The 25,886-nt window shown below is 48.9% G+C and overlaps 1 protein-coding gene across 2 annotated transcripts; it reads left to right on the top strand.

Annotated features, from left to right (window-relative positions):
- The first annotated feature begins 1,165 nt into the window (after positions 1-1,165).
- CD34 (CD34 molecule) lies at positions 1,166-24,433 on the top strand. 2 transcript variants are annotated; one of them, XM_086342247.1, is made up of 8 exons: positions 1,166-1,495; positions 11,359-11,541; positions 12,140-12,399; positions 13,410-13,490; positions 21,456-21,594; positions 21,828-21,880; positions 22,173-22,337; positions 22,991-24,433. In XM_086342247.1, exons 1-8 carry the CDS (start codon positions 1,417-1,419, stop codon positions 23,174-23,176), a joined length of 1,146 nt encoding a protein of 381 aa, XP_086198373.1. In that variant the 5' UTR covers positions 1,166-1,416; the 3' UTR covers positions 23,177-24,433. The 2 variants fall into 2 exon arrangements, with proteins under 2 accessions (XP_086198373.1, XP_086198374.1); XM_086342248.1 differs by having other exon boundaries at positions 22,848-24,433.
- Positions 24,434-25,886: the final 1,453 nt, after the last annotated feature.

Here is a 25,886-nt window from a genome sequence, read left to right as displayed (position 1 = left end):
TCTGCACTTTCCATCAGTCATAGCATACCACCACGTGCGCTACCAAGTCTGCTTCAGGAGGCTTTGCCTTCGTTCTGTGATGCAAGGCTTCATTTCCTCTGTCAAGGAAAGTCAGGCAACAAGACCACAGTGGAAGTTCTGGGTTTTGCTTTTAGACCCCGGTGCACTTCCACTCTCATAATGCCAGGGGGTCTCTGCAGAGAAGGAAATCAGAGAGGAGCTGAGGGTGCTGGGCTTTCTGCCCCTGTGGGCTCGGTGCGGCAGTCATCGTGGAAGAGACTGGACTGGATATCTGTAATCCTGCGAGCCCACTCAGGATCTCAGAGCATGGTCTCCAAGACTGTGCCTTCTCCCCACCGCTCCTGCTCCCGGTGCCATCATCTGCTCCTCCAGGCTCCTCTATCCCTCAGTCTCCACCCCCACAATCCGGTCTGTAACTAGGCTGACCTCCCAGCTCCCAACACCCAAAACAACTCCTGAGGAGCACAGCAGCTCCATGATCAACTAGGTAAAAGGTGGTGGAGTCAGGAGAAGTATTTTTTTCTGACAGAAGATCAGGATGGAGCCCCTAGAGTCTCAGCCCCAGGACTGGAGATGGGGCAGGGTGTGTGTGTGGGGTGACTGGGGAGAAAGCATCCCAGATGCTAGTGGAGTTCTTTGTCTTTATGATGCTGGTGACAGGATCAAACTATGTGAGAAAGTAGAGCTGGTCACAGGGAGAAAAATTAAAACCCTCCAAATTAAAATGAACAAATCTTGTAAGGGGAAAAAAAAGTGGACAGTTACCGTCATTTACGTGTCCTGCTCAGGCTTTCTGCATCGTTACCACACATCGCAGTCTGCATCAGGTTTAACACGGGGTACGTTTTACCTGGCTTCTCTGTTTTTACCTGATTAGCAAAAATGCTCACACTTGTAAACTCAGGTTCTTACCAGTAGATTCCTTCTGCAAGACTGTTCTCAGCTTAAAACTCAAAAACCAAGAAAAACAAAAAGGAAAGGAAATGAGGAAAAAGAAAAAGAAAAAAAAAAAAATCAGAGGAAACCTGCCCTGGATACCTGTAAGGCTGACACCAAGGGGTTAAAAGTTCAGTGGAAGTGAGCTTGAAGAAGCTGGGGTCGCTCTATTAAGTTGAACAGGGCTTCTGGGGGCCCTTACAAAACCTTTTTTGGCCTCGACAGCGGCAACCCCGGCCTCCCTCCTAACGTCCTCCGCCTTTGGGACTAAGCGGGAAGCTCACGTTAGTGGCAGCCAAGGAGAGGGGCTGGCCGTGCCAGGACCGAAGAGGGAGGGGAGGGGAAAAAGCGAGTTTCGCCCACCCCACGCTCGGGCGGAGGGGCGGGGAGCCGCGCGTCCCGGCCGGGCCAGGCAGTGTCTCGCTCTCTGCGCATCTCTCTGGGGTCGCCGCGGGAACGATGCTGGGCCGCAGGGGCGCGCGCGCGGGGCGCGGGATGGTGCGGGGCTGGACCGCGCTCTGCCTGCTGAGTCTGCTGCGTGAGTACGGGCCGCGCGCCCGGCCCGCCCGGCTGGGCGGCGGGGAGGGTCGGCGCTCTCCCGGGGGCAGAGCGCGCCGGGTCGAGGCGACCACGGAACCAGGGGGACCCCCCGCCCGGGGACCCCCCGCCCCACCCCCCCGCGCCCACGCCCACTGCCGCAGCTCCTGGCTTGGTGGGACTGAGGCCGCTCCAGCAGAACCCAGTGGGGACCGGCCCCTCACCTGGGAGTCGGTGGGGGTGGGACGCGACGGGAAGGGGACCCCCTGAGTGTAGCCCAGTTGTAAACCGGGCGGCGCGCCCCAGGCCTCCAGGAGTCAGGCCAGGAGACTCTTCTCTGAAATAAAGCGCTCTGGAGGTGCCAAAGGTGCGCGCGGAGCGCAGAGCTGGAGCCAGAACCCGGGGAGAGGGGTGGAGAGAAGAAAAGGAAAGGAAAGGAAAGGAAAAGTTTGTAGCTGATGGTTGGTTCAGAAAGCAAGCGGCTGCCGAGCCGGTTGCTGGGAAGGGAGCGCTGGCGCCCACGTACCACCGGGACACGGGGAGCCAGAACTGGACCTTCAAGCAATGGGAGCGAAGCCCACCTGGGACGAGGCCCGGGTCCGAGGTCCAGAGGCCAGGGAGGTAGGCTGAGTTAGGTGACATGGGGAGTTTGCAGTGAAGAAGAGTCCGTGAGAGTGAATTTAAGATGGGAAAGCTAGGTTAAGGCTCCTTCTCTGGGCGTCCACACCTGCTTCCCTGGAGAGGAGGGACGGGTGAATGGAATTTGTTCTGTACTCTGCCTTCTTCTCCCCACCACAACCGCTCACCCCGGCACAAATTCAAGCTCGTTGCATTTGGGGGGTTTTCTTTCCCTGCCCTGTTCTCCAAGTTCTAACTAGTGGACAGACCTGCAGATTGGGGGGCACTCCTTTGCTTATCCAGGCAGGCCTGCATACTTCTTAAGCTCTTGCTGTCATTTCTGTTGAAAAGACAGTATTGGTAGGCACACAATCAATATTCGTAATTGCTTTCATTTGGGGATAACATTCTCCGTCTCATCTCATGGAGCTCAGACGGATTTAAATATTATAAGTTATTCTCTTGTTAGCTCCAGGTTCTGCTTCCAGGCCTCCAATTTCCCTAGTCTTAACTGCATCCTAAAAGCCACCCACCACGGCCCCTCTGAGTGACCTGGGTCAGCCAGCCAGGCCTCTTATGCTCTCTCCCTTTGGGCCCACCCAGTTGGAGACTCCAGGCCAGGGGAAGCTCTGTTAGGCTCTGGGTTGACTTGTTCGGTGGACCCAGATGTGGTGTTTGGGGCCGGGAAAAAAGCTGTCTCTAAGATGTTGAAGCCCTAGAATGGGGCACGGCCTTGGGGGCTGTCTGCACCTCACAACGGGCTGAGTTGACCGGCAGCTCGGATTCCTATCCGATGCTCCATGCTCCTTTGGCTTCACAGCTCATGATGACCTGGTCCCGGGCCGAGTGAGGCCCACCCTTTTCTTATTTCCTCAGCTGGCCAGTCTCAGTCTCGCCTTGGCCTGCAGTGGAAGGGACGCGAAAGTGATTTAACCTCTGCAGAACCCTGGGCAGACACGCAGAGAATTTCCGCGTGTCCGCTTTGGGGATGAGCAGTGGGGCCTGGGTGCCTCCGCTCAGTCTGGCCCCACTGCTCAGGCCAGTTTGTAGCTTTATGCTTTCCCCAAGAGCTTTCTGGGGTTTGTTTTTATTTAATACCAGGAGTCATTTTCTGGTATATTGTGGGGTAGATGAAATGAGTGAGTATACCTGAAATGCTAACGAAGGGACATTGCAGAAATTCTGTGGTATGGTTACCGTGAACTTTAGGGCACCCACAGAAGGGAGGCCTGGAGTTTTCTCCTCTCCCGGAGCTTTGTTCTGGGAAGGTCAGTTTTCCGTCCCCGTGAGAAGCTGTTCCGGGCTTGAACCAGAGCGGACTTTCTCCGTTGGAGACAGGGTCACTCTGTGGGGTGACCAGAGGCAGGGTGGGGTCTGACCTGAGTGTGTGTGTGACCAGAATCACACCTCCAGCTGGGAGGAGAAACCTTGCAGGTAATTAGGGAAACCCACTTGTCAGGCCCAGGGTATCTGTTTCCTCCAAGCCCTCCAGGCCTGTCTTTCCTCTTTGTCCAGCGTGTCCCACCCCTTCACATTCCTCTTCTTCCTCTGCGTCCTTCGTGCCTGCTGACCCCACACCCATATCCTGTCTGGGGCTGTGTGTAAAAGGGGGAAAAAGAAAAGGGAAAAGAATTTTATCAGATATTTTCCGGAGGGGAGAGACTCCACCCTTGACTCACTGCCACATGGAGACCAAGACGGAACAGCCTTGGGACCTCTGACTAATTCCGTGGTCCCCAGCGCTCCCCCTCCTAGGGCCGGCCCAGCTGGCACTGCCTTTGCAAACGCAGGTTTCCCTAGGCATTCCTGTTTGACTGATAAAAGGAGCCTGGGCAACTTTTTCTCATCCCTTTGGCTCCACCTCCTGGGCCTCTGTGCTCACTAGTTCTCATCTCCTTTGGAAGAGTCTTTGTCTTCCAAAGCTCAGGGCCAGAAGGACCACACTGCAGCAAATAAACTCAGGCCTAGCGTTCTTACGAAAGCAAATCAAAAGGAGCAACAATTCCACTTCTTACCACCTTGCTGCCCGATTTCCTTTAGCTCCTTGGGCAGGAGGGCGCAGGCCTGCGCTCCACCCTGAGGGTGCCTGGGTCTCCCTCTCCCAGTGACTTTGCTGGATGTCACTAAATGGCCCCAAGTGTGGCAAACTGAAAATCTGAAGGTATGGAAAAGGAATAAAACGCCACCCTCCAAAAGAAAATGCTCAGAGTTGCCAGGGCAGAATTTCAGTATTTTTCTGGGCTTTGACTTTCCTAATGAGAACACTCTCTTCCTTCCTCAGCTAAGAAATAAAAACACAGTGTCTACACTTTTTAGTCTCAAGGGCCCTCACCTTTGCTAAGGAGAAAGGTACATGCATCTTGGGAGAATGTGGTAGAAATGAGGAGGGATGTATACCAGGGCATGTGTCCCAGGACATACACCCTGGAGCCTGCTAGAGTGAATCACTTCCCTTTGGACATAAAGGAAAAGGCCTCTGGCTTCATTCGGAAGTCTGCTCCTGATTTAAGGGGGAAAAAACCCACAAAGAATCCACCCCTGCTACCTTCCTGGAGAGCACCATCTCTAGGTAGCCCGCTCCATTGTTTAAGAAAATGCCTTAACGAGTCTTTGGTTGAGAAAACCTGGACCCTGGCACAAACCGTTGCTGGGCAGTGGCAGACAGGAAGTTGAAGTGCTGAGCATGATAAAATAAAGTGAAACTTTGTGTTTGATGAACCCAAGAGACAAAAGGCTGAAGGACTCCGAGCCCAGGAAAGCATAGAGAGAGGAGGGAAGCGCTTGGAGCAATAGGAAACAGTAGTGAGTGGAGGGTGGGAAAGACCTGGCTGGGAAAACTCCTGATGGTGTGGCCCGGCTGTTTAGCATGGGAATGCCTGGTATTTCAAGATTAGCTGCTGTCTCTTCTGGGTTGTGCTGTAATCTTCCTGCATGATCTTAAATCTCCAGTCAGTTCACACTGGCCTTGCAGCCCTGTTAGTGCTGCTCTGGGTAGGGGGAGTAAAGGAATGGGTATTTGGCAAGCCCATGGTACAGCAGTGTAGAGCGAGAACTCCTGCAGCCTGAGCACAGAGCTATAAAACAGAGGTTCCTGGAAATGATGAAAGTGGAGGAAGAGGTGACCGGGAGAAACGTAGGCCCACTGAGAGAGCTCCCGATATTAGGGTTCCCCAGGAAGTGGATGGGGGTCCAAGATGTGCTATTTGAATATAAAAGGGGAGTCTCAGAACCCTGGGAACACTCAGGCCACAGACTCTCGGTTTATGCTCACACCTCAACTTAGCCTCTGTAACATAGGAAGGCATCAGCCTAAAACTTTGATCCAGTCGCACATGACCCAAACCCGCCAAGACCCATAGCATGGAGGCTTCCTGAAAGCTCCCAGGAACATGGGTACCTTGTTATCTCCCAGAGTCGTTTATTCTATTAAAGAAAAATCTTATGATTATTAGCTTTTTTTTTTTTTTTTTGGTATTGCAGTGGAATTAGCCTTTCTGTAACTTCTAGTCATTGATTGTAATTCTATTCCTTGAACTCTCATAGGATTAAATCTGATCTTTCTTCAGGACAATCCTTAACAACCTTTCTAGTCTGCCCCACGAGATTACAAATTCCTTGAGGACAGGGATTTATTTAAATTCTAGTGACACTAACAGGTAACAGTAGAAAGGTGTTAATTTGTGCTCCCCACAGTGCTGAGTCTGGTCCTCTGCACCTCACTGGTGCTTTGGAAAATTAAGAATGAATGAATAAGTGAAATGAATCTTGAAGAAGATTGTTTATTCTCTCTCCTCAAATTCTTCCTCTCTGGATCAAAGATCAGTGAATTTTTTTTTTTCCTGTAAAGGGCCAGATAGTAAATATCTCAGGCTCTGGAGTCCATATGTGGTCTCTGACACATATTCTGCATTGTTTTTCTTTACAGCACTCTATACCTGTAGAAGCCATTCTCAGCTCACTGGCCAAACAACACACAACCCATGGATCAGATTTGGTCCACCAGCACCAAGCACCAACCATCCATCTAGATGAAACAACACTAAGCCCTCAGCCATATGACTTAGTCTCTAGAACTTTCCTAATTCTGATTATCCTCTCAAGGGCATTCCCTTAATTAAATTAATTTCCTCTTATAGCACTGAGTGAGGTGGTTCTATCAATACAGAGAAGTGGTCAGTGTGAACACGCCTGATGCAGTTGCCATTCAATGCAAGCGCCTATTGTGAACTCAGAAGGGATTGTGTTCAGCGCCTTGAGTTAAAAATAAACAAGTCTAAGAGAGGGTTCCAGCACTCAGGAAATCTGCGATGTAACTGAGGTGACAAGACCTACATTCAGGAAACAGTGTATATGATCTTCTGCCAGATAAGTCGTGCAGATACATGTCTTAACGTCTCCTAGAAGCAGGAGAAAAGGGACCTGTCCTTTGCCCTAAAGATAATCACTGTCTCTGGAGCACTTAACAGATAGGCAACTGCTTTACACCCCCTATCTCCTTTATTCCTCCAAAGAGCAAGGAGGAAGGGGCTATTTTTATCTCCATTTTACAGATAAGGTATAGAAAGGGGAAGAAGCTTCCTATGGTCATGAAGCTAGAACTTGGTAGAGGAACCTTTAACACAGTCCAATCACAGAGTCTGAGCGCTCTGTCCTGGGACTCTCCTGTCTGCTCATCAGCCATCAACACAGGCGGTGGGCTCCCGGCAGAGGCCAGCTTGCTCCTTCTTCCCAGCCCTGCATCTAAGATATCCCAGATCTCCAGGAAACTACTCTCAGGCCGGGTGCTAGAACCCGAAAGGGTGGGCAGGATGGGGCTGACTGCCTAGGAGATGAGAAAACAGAACCAGCAAAAAAGAAAAAACGGCACCACTACAACTCAGAGGGCTGTGAAAAACAAGACCAAATAATGGGGAAAAAACATCTCTTAAAGTACAGGAATTTAGTAATTTAGGTAGCAGAGCTTTCTGGATCTCTGAAGATTTGTAAACACCCTTTAAAGTTTAAAAGAATTTTCAATATATTAATTGTAGGTATAAATCTTTTAAAAACCTATTACATATGTTTCTGCTTTCTCGGTGTATTAGGGGAAAAAAGGGCTTTAACCTTCAGTCTTAGATGTATCAGGAAAATAATTTGGTTATGGTGCAACTCAGTGCCATTGTTAATTCTTGTTGTTCTTCAGTCCATAATTCATGTCTGACTCTGCAACCCCATGGACTGCAGCATGCCAGGCTTGCCTGTCCTTCACTGTCTCCTGGAGTTTGCTCAGATTCATGTCCACTGAGTGTGAATACTTATGAAAGTGTGTATTTTTTATTTACTCTGACCACAAATGGTTCCAGACTAGTGTGGGTTTTAATACTCATGTCTGGTTTTAATTTATTGCTGTTTATTCATTTTCAGCTGTTGCTTTGCCTCGTTGTTTGCCTCTAGTAGTCTCTAATTTTTAGCTTTGACTAGGATAGCAGATGAAGATGTTTGTTAGAATTCTGTGTCAAACAAGAGTAATTGCCTCTGAAATAAGTACCTGTAAGTTAAATGCATGACGTTTACAACATGAATTTTATGACATCTCTTTGGCTTCTTGGAGTCCTCATGTCTCTAACTGCCCGATCCCTTGTCTCCTTTTATCCCGAGTTCATGGGCTGAGATCAAGTAGGGTAGGTAGGGGCAAATAGTGTGCTTCAGGAGACACAGTTAATACAGATGGATTGAGAGGTGAACAGCAGAAGATAGGCGTTCTTTCATGTTTAACTTGTGGCATAATGCTCTGTTGGGTTGGGGGTAAGGGCCGTTCCTCCAGTTTCTAGAGTGGGACAAGGTGGAGGCTTCATTGACCATCTCTTGGATCTGGCTGAGAGGCTGCTATGAGTTCCATACGCAGTTGGAGATGAGAAGCTCGGATAAAGAAAGATCCGCCTTGGATGGTCTAACGCCATCAGCACGTGGGGGAAGACAGGATAAACGCAGACCTGTGGTCGTCTTGATTCTTTTCATTGCGTTCCTCCAAGACCCATCTCTTCATGGGAGCACTAGAGAGGGAGCCCTAGAGGCTGTGAAAACAAGAGCGCTCCTCACTGACAGTCTCCAGGCGCAGTGCCTAGGTCAGGATAGGCCCCCAGGGCTCTGCCAAGGTGTCGCCTTGCCCCGCACCAGCTTGTACATACCCCATTGCTCAGCCTTGCCTTCCTGCCTTCCCTCTTTGTCCTGTCTCTCAAGGGTCTCATGGGCTTCCCCACTCCGCCTATGCTTGGGGATGTGAATCTGTGGTTGGGGTTCCTCCCCATTTGCAGACAGATCCTGCAACCTGTTCATCCGTTCTTAGTAGAGGGGCGGTGCGGGGGCGGGGTGGTGTGGGAGGAGGCAGCCCCAGCCAGGAGCCTGACCCCGGTGGCTCAGGAGCTGGCCGGGGTACAGGGTTGCCTCACTCCTCTGGAACAGCCACCTCTGCGCTCAGAATGGGCAGTGGGTCTCTCTTCACATCTGGAAAAGTTCAAAACTGTTTGTCTGGGTGAAGGAGGCCCCGGGGGAGGGGTTCAAAAGCATGACGTAACCTCAGCCAGGCCCAGATTTTGTTGGGGAGAGGAGAGGGCTGGGCCAGGCCGGGCCAGATGGGATTCCCAAGAATCGGTGTCCTGGAGGGAAGAAGAAAAACAGGGTGGGCAGGAAGGATGTCGAGGGGGAACGCCAGTGGTGCTTTAGAATGGTAACCTTGGGGGATGGTCCTTCAGTTCGGTGTCCAAATGTTCCCACCACCTTCCCCCTGCACTGAACTTAGACCTTCGGGTCAGATTGCTGAGAGGCACTTGTTCAGTTGCTCAGTCGTGGCCGACTCTTTGCGACCCCATGGACTGCAGCACGCCAGGCTTCCCTGTCCTTCACCGTCTCCCGGAGCTTGCTCAAACTCATGTCCATTGAGTTGGGGATGGCATCCAACTGTCCCCTCCTCTATGGTCCCCTGGGAAAGATAGAAAGCAGCAGCAGAAGGGGATGACAGAGGACGAGAGGGACTGATTTAAGAACAAAACCACTAGGTCTGCTTCCCCATCTATTTTATTTTGAGAGATTCATTCCTCCCACCCCCAGTGCCAGCCAGCCAGAAGCCCAGATTTTTCTCCCCGAAGTGTGGAAGATGCATCCTGATCCTTAGCAGTTTGGACCCCCTGACCCTCTTGCTGCTTCTACTCAAGGGTCAGCTAAACCTCGGACGTCCCACGGCTCCTTGCCCTGCATTAATGACAGCGTTCCCCCTTGGCTGAAACCTCAGTGATCCAGGTTCTTATCTCTGAAATGGAAATAGTAATACCACGTGTTCTCCTCCTCTTTTGCCCCATCATTTTCAGATAGGTGCTTTGTACTCAGCAGGAGTACCAGCCTGCCTGCAGCAGGCTGGGAAGAGAGGTGGATGACGGAGAGTGAGACTTGACACCACCTTTGGGGGAAAATTCATTGCCTTGAAACCATTACCTCACTGCTGCCTTGAGGCTGTGGAAAAGAAGAGGTGTTCTTCTGCACTGCATTTACCTGGAAACCTCTGAAAAGCACAGACTCAGATCTCAATCAGAAAAGTTAGAGACAAGCTTTAGGGTGCCCTGGGACCCCGGGGGGCCTTTCCTTGAGGATAGTATTGCTGGGTGTGAGCTCTGGATGCCAAGTCTACCTCTAATTGTTTCTAGGGCTCAAGCCAAGAATATATTAGAGGCCCATATCCCATATATTATATGTCTGAATACTTCAAGTTATAAATCAGGCCAACTAACTGGTAAATAAAATATCTCCTGTCTTAAAAATGTACCTTCATGGCCACCTGGAAGGCCAGATTTGAATTTAAGACTCTCAGAGCCTTGGGGTTCAGTGTCACAGTGGGGCTTAGCAGGAAGAGATGGTCCTCGGCCTTTGCCCACCCTCTTCTCTTCCTCTTACCCAAGGCTCTGGTCCACACTGTAAGGGACCCTGCGTGCAGGCAAGGGACACCCCACCCACACGCTTGAGCTCTCACCTTTTCCCTGCACACTGGCCACCCTTGAGCTTGGAGAATATTCCCTGGAGCTGCAGTTCACCCTTGGAAGGATGGAGAAGAGACCCATGCAGATCCTCCAGTAAGCAAAGAGCCATTTGGGCAAGAAGTTCTAGGACTTCTGGTCCCAACACATGATCCAGAAGAGAGTGTAGCCCTCTGTTGGCCCCATGGACTCCTCACATTTTGGGAACAGGGAGGGCAGGAGAAGGAACAGTGTGTAGGCTCTTAAGCACAGGGTCCATACAGGTAGCTTTTCCTTCCTGGACCTAAGGATGGCACTGCTGGGCACAACAGGGAATGTGGGAGGGTTAAGAACCTGCAGGAAAAGTTTCAGAGAATAACTACTTCTAGAAACATTATACTATAGCATTTGTTATCTTGTTGATTTCCCCAACAATCCAAATAATAAAAGACCCTCATTTAAAAATTAATACACACACACATTAAATGATCAAATTCTTGGCAGAACCAGAACCCAGCTATCTGTCCCCACGGCATTTGATGAGAAACCAAGTCATATGCTCTCTAGTCCATCAGCTAGATTCCTAGGTCAGAGCTTCCCAAAAGGAATCTTGGGCTTGTGAGCCACAGTTCCTCAATTAAAAAAAAAAAAAAAAATAGGTTTTAAGGCCCTGAGGGAGAGAATGAAAGGATTTGGGTAATGGGGCAATCTACAAAGGAAAAAAGATTTTTTTAAAGGATTGCATAGAGATGGTGTGAATCTAGTGGGTATTCCAAGTTAATAAATTGAATGGAGAGACGGATACATTCAAAAGGAAATAGAAGCGCATCTTTTCCCACATTTTAGATCTTGGCAATACTTATTCAGGTGTAATTTGAAATTTTTATATTTTACTTAGCCTATTATGAGCATTGCCTCATATTCTCATGCTGCTATAATTGTGGCATATTTTTGTTTGTAGTGATTATGGTATGCTGAGTGCATATAACATTTACCCTATTGTAATTCATTTAGTTGCTTGCAACTTTTCCGTCCTATAAATAATACTACAGATGTTTGGGCATGCAAACTTTTCTTTCTCTGTTTCCTTGGGAAAAAATCTAGTGGGAAATTAGTCAACTGTCCAGGAGGGTGTCGTTGTTCTGCTCTGTTACCAGGGGACGTTCTAGGTGGATTCTCCCTAATGTCAAGAAACTGAATCAGGTGATGCCATGAGGCTTCAGGATGATCTGCGCTCTGATATTGCTTCTTTGTTTCCCTATAGCTTCTATGGAATTCACACAGACACCCATAGCTACTACTGCCACAGTGTCAGCCAGCCCAGAAATATCTTCACCTATCCCTACAACTACGTCCGACTGGAGAAGCATGAACTCAAGTACTTTTAGAAGCACCAGCCTCTACAATGTCTCTCAGGACAGCAATGGGACCACAGCAGTCACCTTAGGTAAAGATTTCTCATCTCACCCCAGAAGGATGCTGCTGGCACTTGGGTAAAGCATTAGGATATTTGCAAACCACCTCTGTCCTCCATGTTCCCCCACAGATGGAAACATACAGGCTCCTTTTAATAATGGCTTGAGTATCATGCTTAGGGAACCCTGAAGTATGTTCTAGACAATTCTTCCTGTAGTGACCAGCTTTCTCCAGTCAATGTCTGGGCTGCTCGTTCTGATCAGTAACTCTCCTTGTACTCCTGAGTCCAGCTTAGTGAGAAAAGAAGAATCTATGATCTTTTCTAAGTAAAGCAAACCATGTACAAATTGGGGGTCTTTGGTGTCTCTAAGGTACCAGTTTCAGCGTTCAGTTTCAGCGTCTTGGAGGGCATTTCTAACACATTCTAGATTATAGCTCTGGTTTCAACAGCTGGCTGGAAATGAGTTGCCAAGGGTTAGGACATGAAGTAACTTTTAACTCCCCAGATTCCCTTTTCTGGGTTGAAGTCCGAGCCTATGTGAATGAACTGAGATGTGTGTGTGTGTGTGTGTGTGCGTGTCTGTGTGTTTATGCCATTGTGCACGTGTTCACACTTGTGTATTGGTCAGTTCCAGCGTCTACAGACAGTTTCACGTCTACCTCTGAGACCCTCCCAGCCTCTGGGGCCGTGAACTCTTCTGTCCAGTCACAGACCTCTTTAGCCACCACGGTGTCTTCTACCCTCATCAGCTTTGCGACTTCAGAGGCGACTCTGCAGCCCAGCACTTTTCCTGGAAATATTTCGGATTCCCTGTACAATAGTACCAGCCCTGTGACTCCTTCCATTATTACCTCTCCATCATTTTCTCCTACCCAAAGCATCCTCAAGGTGGGTGAGTTGGGCTAAAAATGACAGATTACCTACCGCCTTACTTCATATGTATGCAAGCTCTCTCCCTTCCCCTTCCCCTCTGCTTATCCAAACCAATGAATTTTGATCATATAGGAGTTCACATGAGAATTATGCAGCTTAAATATTGCTGAAAGGGGAGGAGAAGGGTAGGGTTTGGTGGCAAGACCGATCTGTGCCATGGGTATAATGTTTCTAGAGAGTAGAGAGTGAAGAGGATTCTCAGAAATCCATCCAATCCTTGGTGGTTCTTTCTTACACCCCTTGGTCTAGTCATGGACCAAGGTACCACTCGCCTTTGGGCATATTTGGAAACTATCTTGCACTTAATGGTGCTGCTTTCCCCAAAATGTTTAGGGTGAATACTATTTCCTTTCTGCGAGAGGGTTTGGTGGTATGCCAGGTGTAGAGAGGCAGTGAGGAGCTAAGAAGACTAGGGGTGTTGAGCTCAATCTGCCTCGTTCAGTCTTGGGACTAGTGACTATCAACAGCTTTCAGCAGGAAGAGTAGAAAATATGAGGGCGTGGAGCCTGTCAGCAGGCATGGGAGACCTGGTTTCTGTTTTTAAGGGAGCCAGAATAGAAATCTGGAGAGTCCCAGGGCCCAGGAGGAAAATGAGCGTCCCCAGAGTCTGCCTGGCCACCTCACTATCTGCTCCCCTGCAAGTGCGTAACTTGCTGGAGGGAAAACAGCTCCAAGGGGAAAGATCCTACCCTCTTCCATTTCAGCAGCATCCAAGCCAGTGTTTACCAAGATTGCAGATAGCTACTTGCCTGCAAGCCCAGGCTAGTAACTAAAGTTTTGACTATCCGATGTGTTAAGAAGTGAGGTGAAGGAAGAGTATGTGTTATAACTTTCTAGTCTCCTAACAACATGTTTAAATTTCCTTTTTTTAAAGCCTCTTTAAAAACTATGTCATAGAAATCAAACCAGAGAAGAGGTGGGGAAGAAATGATGCTGACTTATTTACTTTTTTTTTTTTAATACAGAGTGAAATAAAATGTTCCAGAGTCAAAGAAGTGAAATTGGCCCACAGCATCTGCCTGAAGCTAAATGAGACCTCCAGCTGTGTAAGTCAAACCTCTCTGCCCATTCCGCCCCCCTCCCTCTCCTCCCGAAATTACTTCTGAACCTCCTTAAGGTGAGTCTTGGAAGGACCGAGTTGGGTGGAGGCAGGGGCAGTTTAACATGGACAGGCTGCTTTGAATATTGAGCTTTAGATTTAGGGAGTGAGAGGCCCCATCTGGTGGACAAAGAAGGCAAAGGTGATTTTATTTAAATTTACCTTCCCCCCTCCTCTATTGTACTATATAGGCTTCTCAGGTGACTCAGTGGTTAAGAATCTGCTTGCCCATGCAGGTGACATGGGTTCCATCCCTGAGTTGGGAAGATTCCCCTGGAGGAGAAAATGGCAGCCCACTCCAGTATTCTTGTCTGGAAAATCCCATGGACAGAGGAGCCTGGTAGGCTACAGTCCATAGGGTTGCAAATAGTTAGATATGACTGAGCACACACACATGCATATTACAATATATAGTCCGATTTAGGTTTGCTTTTATGTTAAGAAAGTCCTTCAGGAAATATAAACTAGTCACCTAAAAAATCAATTTATTATTATTTTCATATAGCTCTTTAATATAGAGAGAATTTTTTGCTGTAATGCTTCATTCTCCGTATAACCAGTTCCCCTAGCATTATTTAGTCAATGACTCTCCTTTATTGACTGGAATTCTTCCTTTAGTTTGTACTCAGTTTTTATGTGCCCTGTGCTGCGCTTAGTTGCTCAGTCATGTCCGACTCTTTGCGACCCCATGGACTGTAGCCCGCCAGGCTCCTCTGTTCATGGGGATTCTCCAGGCAAGAATACTGCAGTGGGTTGCATACCCTTCTTCAGGGGATCTTCCCAACCCAGGGATCGAACCCAGGTCTCCCACATTGCAGGATTCTTTACTGCCTGAACCAGCAGGGAAGCCCAAAAATACTGGAGTAGGTAGCCTATCCCTTCTCCAGGGCAGCTTCCCGACCCAGGAATTGGACCGGGGTCTCCTGCACTGGAGGTGGATTCTTTACCAGCTGAGCTACCAGGGAAGCCCTTACACTTTTATACATCAACACTTTCAATATCTAGCCAAGCGGATCTTTGCTATACAAAGACCTGTGTATAAGGCATTTTTCATCTGTTTTTAGAAAAATTTTAGAAACAACAAGTAAAAACCCACAAAACCATTAAAATTTTAATTGGAACCGCTCTAAAACCTCACCATTTTTTTCTGATTTTCCTCTGGTATTGTTCTGTGTCTTTTTATTTTTTTAATTTTTAAAATGTTTTTTCCCATAGGTTTTATGGATTTCTTAAGATTTATTATATAGATTTTCCACGATATAGTCCAGTTGATTGTTTCTTGTATATTAGAAAGTTCATTGAGTTTATCATATTTACCTTGGGTCTAGCCGTTTTCTTTAACATGCTTATTAATTCCAGGAGATTTTTTTTAATGATTATTTTTCATTTTTAAGGTAAACCATCTTGTCATTTCTTATAATATGTTGGTTTTGTTTTTCTTTTTAGTAGTTATGCCTCTTTCAGTTTCATGTCTTATTCCATGGCAAACTGTACAGTATTGTATTAATGTTTAATGATGATAGCAGATCTCCTTGCTTTGTTTCAGTAAATCCAGTTTCCTGCCAGTAACAATTTCCTGGATGAAAGAAAGGATGATAGGAAGAGTACTATTTACTTACAGATAAAAAGCTGTTCTTACAAGTTGCGAATCCATTTCAGGGAACCACATATATATGACATGTGACATGCATGTATTGGAAAGAGTCTGGGTAAATACTGTAGTTTGTAGAGGGTGTTACGTTACTTATTTTTGTCCATTTTGACTGTTGGTATCTTGTGATTATCAGTTGGGTCATTCTAACTCACAGGTCTTCCAAAATAATACCTAAGAAAATTATTTAACTTACAATTTTAAAAAAACAACAGAAATTTGGAAGACATAGGTTCACGCAATGGGAATAGCTAAGTGCAACTTGTAAAACAGTTAAGCATGAATATACAGTGTGTACATGTTAAGATTCTGTGTGTTTCTGATGCTGATTTTCAACTCTACTCATTTAAAAAACATTTTTTTTTTTTTTTTTGCCCAACAGTTTGCTAATTATAGCCAAGAAAAATGATCATCTTCTCTCTCTCTGTATTATCTTGGCTGAGCACTTATTTTCCTGTGCGTTGCGGTGGTCTGTGCCAGAATACTAATTCTTCGTACAAACGATTTAGAGCTAATCGCAGACGATTTATTCTAAATGTCTGTCCACTGCTCTTCAAAGTTCACGTTTAACGAGGGTCATCGTACCAGATAAGTGCCAGAAACTTACTGCTACTCCAGAAATAACTGCTTTTACTGTGCTACAGTCTCTCTCTCTCTCTGAGGCCTTTACTGTCTAATCTACTTTGTGCCACAGCTGAAAAGATCTGCACTCTACTGTAATTCGGGGAGAATCTGCCAGTGGGGATGTGGAAAGACAGTAATTCCTCCAATATCCTAAAGAAGGCTTCTGTGCTGCCCGTGATGAATCAACTCATAGCAGCACCTATGCAGTGCTGTTTTGGGTTTTTTTTTTCCTTTTCCTTCCGCCTCTGTTGATCCCTGTCTTCCTGGGGGCTTCCTCTTCCCCAGCCCTCAGGCAGCATTGCCTCCTGTTTCCCTCAGTCAGCAATCCTTCTTCCAGAGTTTTGGGCAACAGCTCCTGTTCCCCAGATTCCTTTTCCATGAGTCCTACTGCATGCTTCTCTGATAATCAGCCTCTCCCCGACAGTGGTGCGGTGCCTCCTAATTTTCCTTAGGTTGCTTTCGTACCTTGGCCGTCAGAGGGCCTTATGGCCCTGGTTCTCATCGAGGGGAAACTCAGGCCTAATGAGAAGCATGAAGGACGTGGGTCCCCCTAACATCACACCCTCGAGTACTTATGTAATGCTGTCATGCTCTTCCATCTAATATGCTCCCATAACAGAAATAAGCATTGTTCTCAGCTCTCCAGACACTCATTTTACACTGGTAGACAGTAAGGATCCAGTCTGCTGGCTCTTGCTATGGGGATCACTGGGCCTGTCTTCTGTACATGCGTTCTGTAGACATTTCTATCCCAGCTACTCTCCTTTTGCTCCTGTGCTTCACCTCTAGATAGCGGTCACCTATGTCAGCCAGAGGACGGTAATCCCATACTCTTGTCAAGCAGCTGGTACTACATCCCAGGAGCCTCATTAGCAGAACGTGTCACCCACGCCTGACGTTCATTCTCTGTGCTGCAACCTCAGGTTAATTTACTTCTTGGTGGTTGTGATTTCCCACATGGTTTCAGAATGTAAGCTTACTTTATTCTCTTATGCTTGTGTGAGTTGCTCAGTCCTGTCCGACTCTTTGCGGCCCCATGGACTGGGGCTTGCCAGGCTCCTCCATCCATGGGATTTTCCAGGCAAGAATACTGGAGTGGGTTGCCATTCCCCTCTTTAGGGGATCTTCCCCAGCCAGGGATCGAACCTAGGTCTCCCACATTGCAGATAGACTCTTTACCGTCTTCTTTACCAGCTGAGCTGCCAGGGAAGCCCTTATTCTCTTATTTCATATCTATTGATCCAGGGGAATCTACCAAGGAGTCATTTTAATGGTGGTAAAATATACATAACATGAAATTTACCATTTTAAGTGTGCAGTTCAGTACTGTTGCGTACATTCACCCTGTTGTATGATCAATGTTAGGAACTCATTTCATCTTCCAGAACTGAAACTCTCCACCCATTAAACAACTTCCCTCTATCCCCGCCTCTTCCTTCTCCCCGATAACCACTGTTCTTTCTATCTCTAAGAATTTTGTTATTCTAGGTACCCCATATGAGTGGAATCATGTAGTATTTATCTTTTTGTGACTGATACATAATCACTTAGTCTAATGTCCTCAAGGCTCATCCATGATGTAGCATGTGTCAGAATTTTCTTTTTTAAGGCTGAATAATATTCCATTGTATGTTCATGTCCAATTTTACTCATTCATTCACCTATGAACACTTGCGTCGCTTCCCCCTTTTGGCTTATGGTTAATAATGCTGTTATGAACATGTTTGCTCAGATATCTCAACACTCTTATTTCTTTTGGTAGATATCCAGAAATGGAATTGCTGGATCATATGGTAACTCTATTTTTAAAATTTTGAAGAATCACCATACTGTTTTCCATAATAGCTGCACCACCTTACGTTCTCACCAATGGGACACAGACGTTCCAGTTTCTCCTCATCCTCACCAGCACTCATTATTTTCTGTTTTTTGATAGCAGCCGTGTGATTGGATGCGAGGTGCCTCTGATTGCCATTTCCTAATGATTAACGATGCTGGGTTTTCTTTCATGTGCTTACTAACCGTTTGTGTATCTTCTCTGGAGAAATCTCTATTCAAGTCTTGCGCCCTCCAATTTGTCTTTCGGAACTGCCTTTCTTCAGAACCACCTATGTTTATAAGCAGAGGTGGTACTTGCTCAGCTAGCTCACACCCCCCTGTACTGTCCCACTTACTTCACTGGGCAGGCTGCCTCCAGGTAATGTCCCCCAGCCCGTGTCTTCCTTGCCCTCCACTCAAACACTACAGGTCAGTTTCCATGCAGAAAAAGTAAGTTGCAGATGGGGGACTGATGAAGACAGAGTGTCTTCTGGAAAGAACCTGAGATCGGGGACACCCTGACTTTTGGTCAGCTGCCCACCTGTGTGACTTGTCCTTTAATTATTCCAGTCTCTATATGAAAAGAGGGATTTTAGCTGCATTGTCAAGCTTACACCAAAGTCAATAAAATACTGAGAGAGGGGGAGGAAGGGAGAGAGAGAGGTGACTGATTCTAGAGTTTTAAGATTGAGTAATATCTTAAAGTTGAGAAAAATACCTGTCCCTCTCTCCCCCAACTCCAATATTTAATGTGCTTCTTTAACATGCTGAGAGTCTTTGCAAAGTTTGAGAATGCTGCTTTAGAAAACTTAGGTGGTTTTATTATGATGATGATAATGTTTTTATAAAATACCATGTGCTAGCTGATGGTCCACCAGTCTGATTCCCACGAACAACATGGTGAGGCTGTGGCTTCCTCCTGCCCACTGTCCCATGATGCCTGCCTGCAGCCTCTCTTGGGGGAGGATGTTTATTTCAAGCGTCCGGAGGCGCATTGTGCTTTGTTCAGGATCCACCTGCTTCTGTCCAGGCTCAGACACAATTCACTGATGCTGCTGGATTCCAGAGTAGGAGGGAGGCTGGCTGGCCACTGTTATTCCCCTGAATCGAGTCCAAGAAACTAAGCAAGGGGCGGAGGGCCCCCGTGTGGAAGTCAAACCACTTGGGACGTTAAGATGAACAAGAGTTCACCGAGTTCTTGTTTTTCTGGTGCTATGCTTTGTGCAGTCTGGGTTCAAAATTATTTAATGTCCACCCACATCCCCCTCCCCGCCCCCAACTGAGAGGCCTTACAATCTAGTCACAGAAAAATGATAATAGCAGTAAGGCAGAATGTGATTAAACATCGACGTGCGGATTCTAGACGATATGTTCTAGGAGGTGTTGCTTCAGAACAGCTGCCGTTTATCCCGTGCCCACTTGGTTCCAAGCACCTTGTCAGACACTCTTCACAGAGCAGCTCTTCAGTCACCACCCCTACTGAGTCTTCAGCTGAGGAACCTCACACTCAGATGAGCTGTATGACTTGCAAAGAATCTAGTAAATAGCAGAGCAAGGACAGATACCCAGTCTGCTGGAAGACAGGGACTGGCTTCTTGGAGGAGGGGAGGTGGAATCGAGTCTTGAAGGATGAAATTCCAAGGGGAAAGGCCATGTGCTTCATTCCTGGGGCAACCCGTTCTGTGAAGGCTGCAGGCTCATGCACGCCTGCGCTTCCTCAGGGTGGCACCTGCACTCCTGAGGCCCTTCCCCAGCTTCTCCTGCATACATTCTGTCCATTCTGTGAGGCCTATTTCGAGATGTTTCTGATAACCCCGAAGCAGGCATGTGCTTGCTCTCCTGTACATGCCCACGGTACCATTGTGCCTCTCTTAGGGTTCTTACCATGTGACTCTTTCAACTCTGAAGTCTCTTTGTGCCTCAGTTTCTTCATCTATAAAATGGGGAGAGTAACAGTGTCCATCTCATAGAGTTGTGTGAAACCTAAGTGAGTCAATGTGCAGAAAGCACTTAGGACCAGTGCCTGAGACACAGGAAGCCGTGTCTGTCTTCATGGCCATGTGGACATACCAACAGCTCCGACCACGTGGAATTCATTGCTAGCCCCGCTCCACATACACACACCACACACGACGCACGCACAGAGGGATTCACGCAGTCCTGATCACCATCAGAACAGCTGAGTCTGATCGAGGCGGAGCTTCTTAGGACTCAGCACACGGAGGAGGTGCCTCCTTGTTCGGCTTGTTTCGATTGTGCCCCGTCCCCCTGCCTCTCTCGGGAACGAGACACATGTCAGCCAGAGATACCTTACAAGCCCAGAGTCATCCAGGCAGGGACTTCCCTCTTCCTCCTCCAGAAGCTGCTCACGGGGCAGCAAGGCAAGTCCAAAGGGACACGAGCCCAGAGAAGAAGGAGACTGCTGACCACACCCAGTGTGGTGCCCAGACTCCCCACAGCAAATGCTATTGTGAGGAGCTCCTATCCTGGGACTTCCCTAGAGACCTGCCTCATCTGTCCTTCTCCCAAGGAAGAAGGAGCCATGGCCTGAGGACTCATCTCTCTGTAACCTTGGCTCTTGGGGCCCTTCTAAGGTTCCCGCTGGATTCCTCTCTTCTGTGATCCAGAGGTTAGCTCGCCCTGCTGTCTGGCCTCCCCAAAGCCTCGAATTCCAGCTGGCAGAAGAAAGCTGGGACGTGAGGCCAATCTTGACCTTGCCTTGTGCAGGAGCAAAGGAGCCTGGGTTTTACTGCCTTGGGCCACAGCAATAGGAAAATACCCAGGCTGCTTGCCAAGCTGGGAGGGCCCTGTGGCCTTGCCCTCGGAGCAGCACCGCTCTGCAAACAGGAAGCTCTCTCCTCCACGGAGGCTCAGCTCTGATGCCCCTCACACGCCCCAGCAGTTTTCCCCTCACAGGAAAGCTGTCAGAGCTGCTCAGGCATTTCCTCCCCCGCCATCTGCCATCCGGACAGAGGAGAGTGTCTTGGTTTTGATTCTTTTTCTGGGTAGAGCAGGCCACTCCTTTCGGAGGCTGCTGGAGTAAATCCTAGAAGACCGAGGAGGGGGAACAGCCACGGCTTCTAATTCATCCCTTTCCTGAGGCTATACTGTTGAAGAATTGTCAGAGTCTGTCTTCTGAGTCTGAGCGTCTGACTCTCACGGACCAGTCAGTCAGCAACCTGGAGCGACCTGTCCACCTCATGTGAAACTGGATTCCGTGTCTCTAGTGGGGACAGGGAATGGAAAACTAGACAGGAGCCCCACTTGAATTTGAGCCATGCTGTCTGTGAGACCCCTTGGAGACTAAGAGGGAAGGGATGAGGATCCCGTTGCATCTATAGTCATAAATTTCTTCTCTACTCCTCATCTCCCTTGGCTTTTCCTTCAATATCTGGGCCTCTTATAGCCTTGAAACAGAGGGTTTTATCTTCATTTGTATTGCACTGTTAATATTTTGTGTTATTGGTGATTTCTTTTGAACTTAATTTGGATAGTGTAGGTTTACATGGGCAATCCTTCAATAAGGTAATGGTTCCTAAATTTGTTCTCTGACATCATAGAGTGACAGCTAAGACCACCTTTTGATCTTGGAAAATTTTGGAGTTTTTTTTTTTTTTTTTTTTCTTATTGTGTTTTTGCACATATGAAGTTTGCAAGATTTTTTTTTCACTTGGAATTTTAGGGGGGGAAAAAAGGATTCTTTTTGTTTTGAGGGTAACAGTGGGACTTTAATCTGAATCATTGCCTGAGACTCCGGATACAGTGCAGAGGATACCAGCGACCTCATGTCCTGCTCACCACTTTTCTCTGTTGTCCCAGGAGGAGTTTAAGAAGAACAATGAAGAGAAACTGACCGGATTCCTGTGTCAGAAGAAACAGGCCGAGGTGTGCTCCTTGCTCCTGGCCCAGTCTGAGGTGAGGCCTCAGTGCCTGCTGCTGGTCCTGACCAACAGGACAGGTAAGGGACAGGTCTGTGCTGAGGTCTAGAGGGGGAGACGGGCTGGGGTTAGAGGATGCTGGGTAGAAACCAGGCATCGCAGCTCAGAGGACACAGGTGCCGGGGAGCAGGGCCATGCTGAGGCTGGGAAAGACCCTCCTGAGATCTACCCTCACTGTCAGAGCCTCTTCTAGAACAGTGCAGGACGAGCTGTTCCAGCTTCTAGATGCAGCAAACTCCATTTGTCATTCTAGAAATTTCCAGCAAGATCAAACTTCTGGAAGAGCACCGGTCTGACCTGAGAGAGGTAAGTTTGCAGAGATGAGGGGTCTCAGGGGAGAAAGTACCTACCTACCCTTCCTACCTCCCCACCCTTCTCCAACGGTCTTTGCCCTTCTATCTTTGAAACAAAATTTTACAGTTCAGCTTAATGAAGAGATACCAGTCTTAAGTCCTGTTCAGAAAATCCCCGAGGTCTATGTCTTCTTGGGTGTATTCAGTGTTGAGTCACACAGAGGCGTCTAGCATGGGCTGGGCTCCTCTTCTAGAACCCACCTTCCGCAAGTGGAAGGCTCACTTTTCTATGGCTTCTCTTCAAGATGGGCATCCAGGAAATCTCTGAAGAAGCTGTCAGCAGCCACCAGAGCTATTCCCGGAAGACCTTGATTGCACTGGTCACCTCGGGGATCCTGCTGGCCATCTTGATCACCACGTGCTATTTCCTGATGAACCGCCGCAGCTGGAGCCCAACGGGAGAAAGGCTGGTCAGTTCTGGGCTCCAGGGCAAAGCAAATGATGAAGCTAGGTCTCCTGGGGAGGTCCATGAATGTTATGCAAGGGGAGGAGAAATACCGGAAGAGGTACTTCTGTGCCCTCACACAGGAATGTGTGTGCATGGACGTTACTGTATCTGTGGACGAGTCAGAACAATATATAGTAGACTGGGGAGGGGGGCGTGAACTGGGACCCTGCCCCCACATGGTAACAGATGGTTTGTGTCATCTATTTTTTGTTTTCCCTGGGATAGTTTAGCTGGGTACAAACCAGAACAGCTAAAGCAGCCATTTCTTTGCAAGCATATTAAAGGCCCATGGGTACCCAGTGTCTCACAAGAAGGGGACATGTGGAAGGAAACTCGACTCTTGAAGTGGTCTAGAGGAGGGTTTGGCTGTTGGCCCCTGGCCTCCTCTGGGGACGGCCCAGTTCCTGGCGCGAGTTGGCTCTCGAACTGCCGTGGCACTGTGGGCGCCTCTCCTCTGTCCTTTCTCCTCTAGGAGCTGGAACCCTGAGCGCTCTTCAGGAAGAAAGGAGTCTGCACACGCAGCTGCAGCCCCCTCCCCCTCCTCTGCCTCCCCCCTCCCCCTCATCTGGCTCCCATGCTTACGAGATAATGCTCCTTTATTTATACACCATCCAGGGCGAAGACCCTTATTACGTGGAGAACGGTGGAGGCCAGGGCTATAGCTCAGGCCCTGAGGCCTCCCCCGAGGCTCAGGGAAAGGCCATTGTGAATCGAGGGGCTCAGGAGAATGGCACCGGCCAGGCCACCTCCAGAAACGGCCATTCAGCGAGACAACGTGTGGTGGCTGATACCGAACTGTGACGTGGCTGGGGAGGGGCGAGGCTGAGAGGGATCCGGGGAAGGAGCCCCTCCCTGGGTCTGAGCGCATGCGGCCTCTGCGCTGGAGCGGCGCCCCCTCACCGTCCCCCCTTTCCCAGCGCACACACCCACGGAAGCCGTCCCCGGAGCCCCGCCCTGTACCAGGGCAAGGGGTCCTCCTGCCCTCAACGCATTCAGCTCCCTGCACCCACTGCTGGGCTATATCTGAGGAAAGCTGTGATGCATACAGCCAAGATGCTGAGAAGCTCCTCGGGTGGGCGGGGGGGGGGGGGGGGGGGGGGGGGCGCGGGGGGAGATGGTCTTGCAGCTTCCACGCAGGGGCTCCTTTCCTCCCCCTCCTCTCTGCCTCATTATAGGAACTCCCAGGGGAAAGCAGGGGCTTTTCTGGACTGTGATTTCATCCCAAGAGGTGTTACCTTTTCCTGTTTCTTCCTTGTATTTTTCTTTCTCTACTTCAGGAACACCACAGCAATCCCTCTCACTTGCCCCTTTGTAATGATACAGCCAGAAAATCATGCCGTCTTAACCCATCTCCGTTATTCCCCGCTCTGAGGCCCTGAGCGTTTGCTCACCAGCTCCCCTCTTGCTCTCTAAGTTCCCCGAGCTCCACAGGTAAACCACCCCCCACCCCCACCACCACCTCTGTAGACCGAGGCCTGTACAGCTTTTCTGGCTGAGCCTGGAACCAGACTCCCAAGTTTTAGAACAAGGTCCAGAGTCTGTGTGTTTGGAGGATCTGGTAGGGATACATGTGGACACACGGGTTCCCACTCAAAGGGCAGAGGGGTGCGGACACACAGCTTGGTCCCGGTCTCTGCAGGGCCACAGAGAGCCTCTGCTGGGGCTGCTGTCTCTGCCAGTGGGTCAGAGTGGACAGGACCATGGGACCAGATCTCTGAGCCAGGCCTCTTGACCCGTGAGCTTCGAAGGAAGCTTTTTGCCCTGAGGCTAGGTTCTGGCCTTCACCTCTGTCTCAAGGGCCTCCTCCCGCCTCTCCCTGACTCCTGGGTTGAGCTGTGGCCTCAGTCTCCCAGCAGACTCTTTTCTGCAGGTGACCCAGGTCCTTGGGTTTTTTTTTTTTTTTTCTTTTTCCAGAAGGGTGAAAAGGGATCCTGATTTCAATGACGGTTGGAAATAGAACTTTCCAGAGATAGGAAGATGGGGTGGATTTTTTGTTTTGTTTTTCTGAATAAAACATGCTGTGTGTAAATAATGTAATTAAAGTGATACTGAAACACATCTGTTCTGTGTTCTGTGCCGGCTGGGTGTGTCTGAAGACCAGAGCAGAGGTCTCCCCACGAGACCTAAGGGGACCATGTGGGGACGTGGAGGGTGGGGCTGGCCATCTCAGGGTACCAAGCAGGATGCTGCCTTTCATCTGGGCCTACTGACTGCTCCCCTCTCTGGGGGAAGACAGGAATGCTCTCAGGGAAGCTGATGCTCCTAGTTGCAGAAAGAAAAGCAGAGAGAATGCCTACAACTTGGAAGCCACACCCTTCGTGAACACCTTCTGAGAAGAGGTACATATGCAAAAGATGCCAGACTACAGGAGGGAAGGAACCAGGGCCTGTGAACCCTCAGCTGCCACACCATCCCTGCCGCCAGCTGCGGGCACAACAGTGAGGGACAGTGTGGGAACGTCTCTCTAAGAGATCTGGCTGCCAGCCCCTGGAGCGGGTGGCTTCCACCTCTGCATTAAGACAGCAGCCTAACTGCAAAACTGTCTGTAAGCACCCCCCCACCCGCAGAGCCCAGACACCCCCACTCCACCCAAGCCCATAGGAAGTGGGGGAAGGGGAGCTGTCGGACAATCGGGACCTTCAGGAAAGGTTCCCAAGTGTGTCAACAATGGCAGTGGCGGTTGGGGTCAAACAAAGGATCCTTCCAGGCTTATCTGGCCCAGGCCAGACCTTTCCCCTCAGCAGCAGTCCCCCCCACCCCACTTCCCCCTTGCTTTTCTCCCACTGCTCTAACCAGACGTTTCTCCCCAGGACTCGGGGAGGCAAAGGGAGGAAGTCTTGAGGTTTCCCTAGAAGGTGACGGCTGGGGGTTGGAGAAAGGGAAGATGTTAATTTAAAAAAGTCAGGCTGGCCTCTGTCCGGTCACACATCCTGCCCTGAGACTGACTGGAGGAGAGTCTGGCCAAGTAAGACTGGTGGTACAGGGTACAGACTCCCGGGAAACCAGGAGGAGAAAAGGCAGCTGGGTCTTTGAAACTCCTTCAGCCTCAGGCTCAGTTCAGCTTAATCACTGTCGTCGTGTCCAACTTTGCGACCCCACGGACTGCAGCACGCCAGGCTTCCCTGTCCATCACCAACTCCCGGAGTTTATTCAAACTCATGTCCATTGAATTGGTGATGCCATCCAACCATCTCATCCTTTGTCGTCCCCTTCTCCTCCTGCCTTCAATCTTTCTCAGCATCAGGGTCTTTTCCCATGAGTCAGTGCTTCACATCAGGTGGCCAAAGTATTGGAGTTTCAGCTTCAACATCCTTCTAATGAATATTCAGGACTGATTTCCTTTAGGATGGGCTTGTTGGATCTCCTTGCGGTCCAAGGGACTCTCAAGAGTCTTCTCAAACACCACAGTTCAAAAGCATCAATTCTTCAGTGCTCAGCTTTCTTTATAGTCCAACTCTCAAGTCCATACATGACCACTGGAAAAACCACAGCCTTGACTAGATGGACTTTG

This window comes from Bos grunniens, chromosome 16 (genome assembly GCF_055505025.1).
Source record: "Bos grunniens cultivar Pamir isolate PY7600 chromosome 16, Bosgru_T2T1.0, whole genome shotgun sequence".
Classification (NCBI taxonomy): Eukaryota; Metazoa; Chordata; class Mammalia; order Artiodactyla; family Bovidae; genus Bos; species Bos grunniens.
Note: the sequence above shows the minus strand (reverse complement) of the source record. Positions and strands in the feature narration are given on the sequence as shown.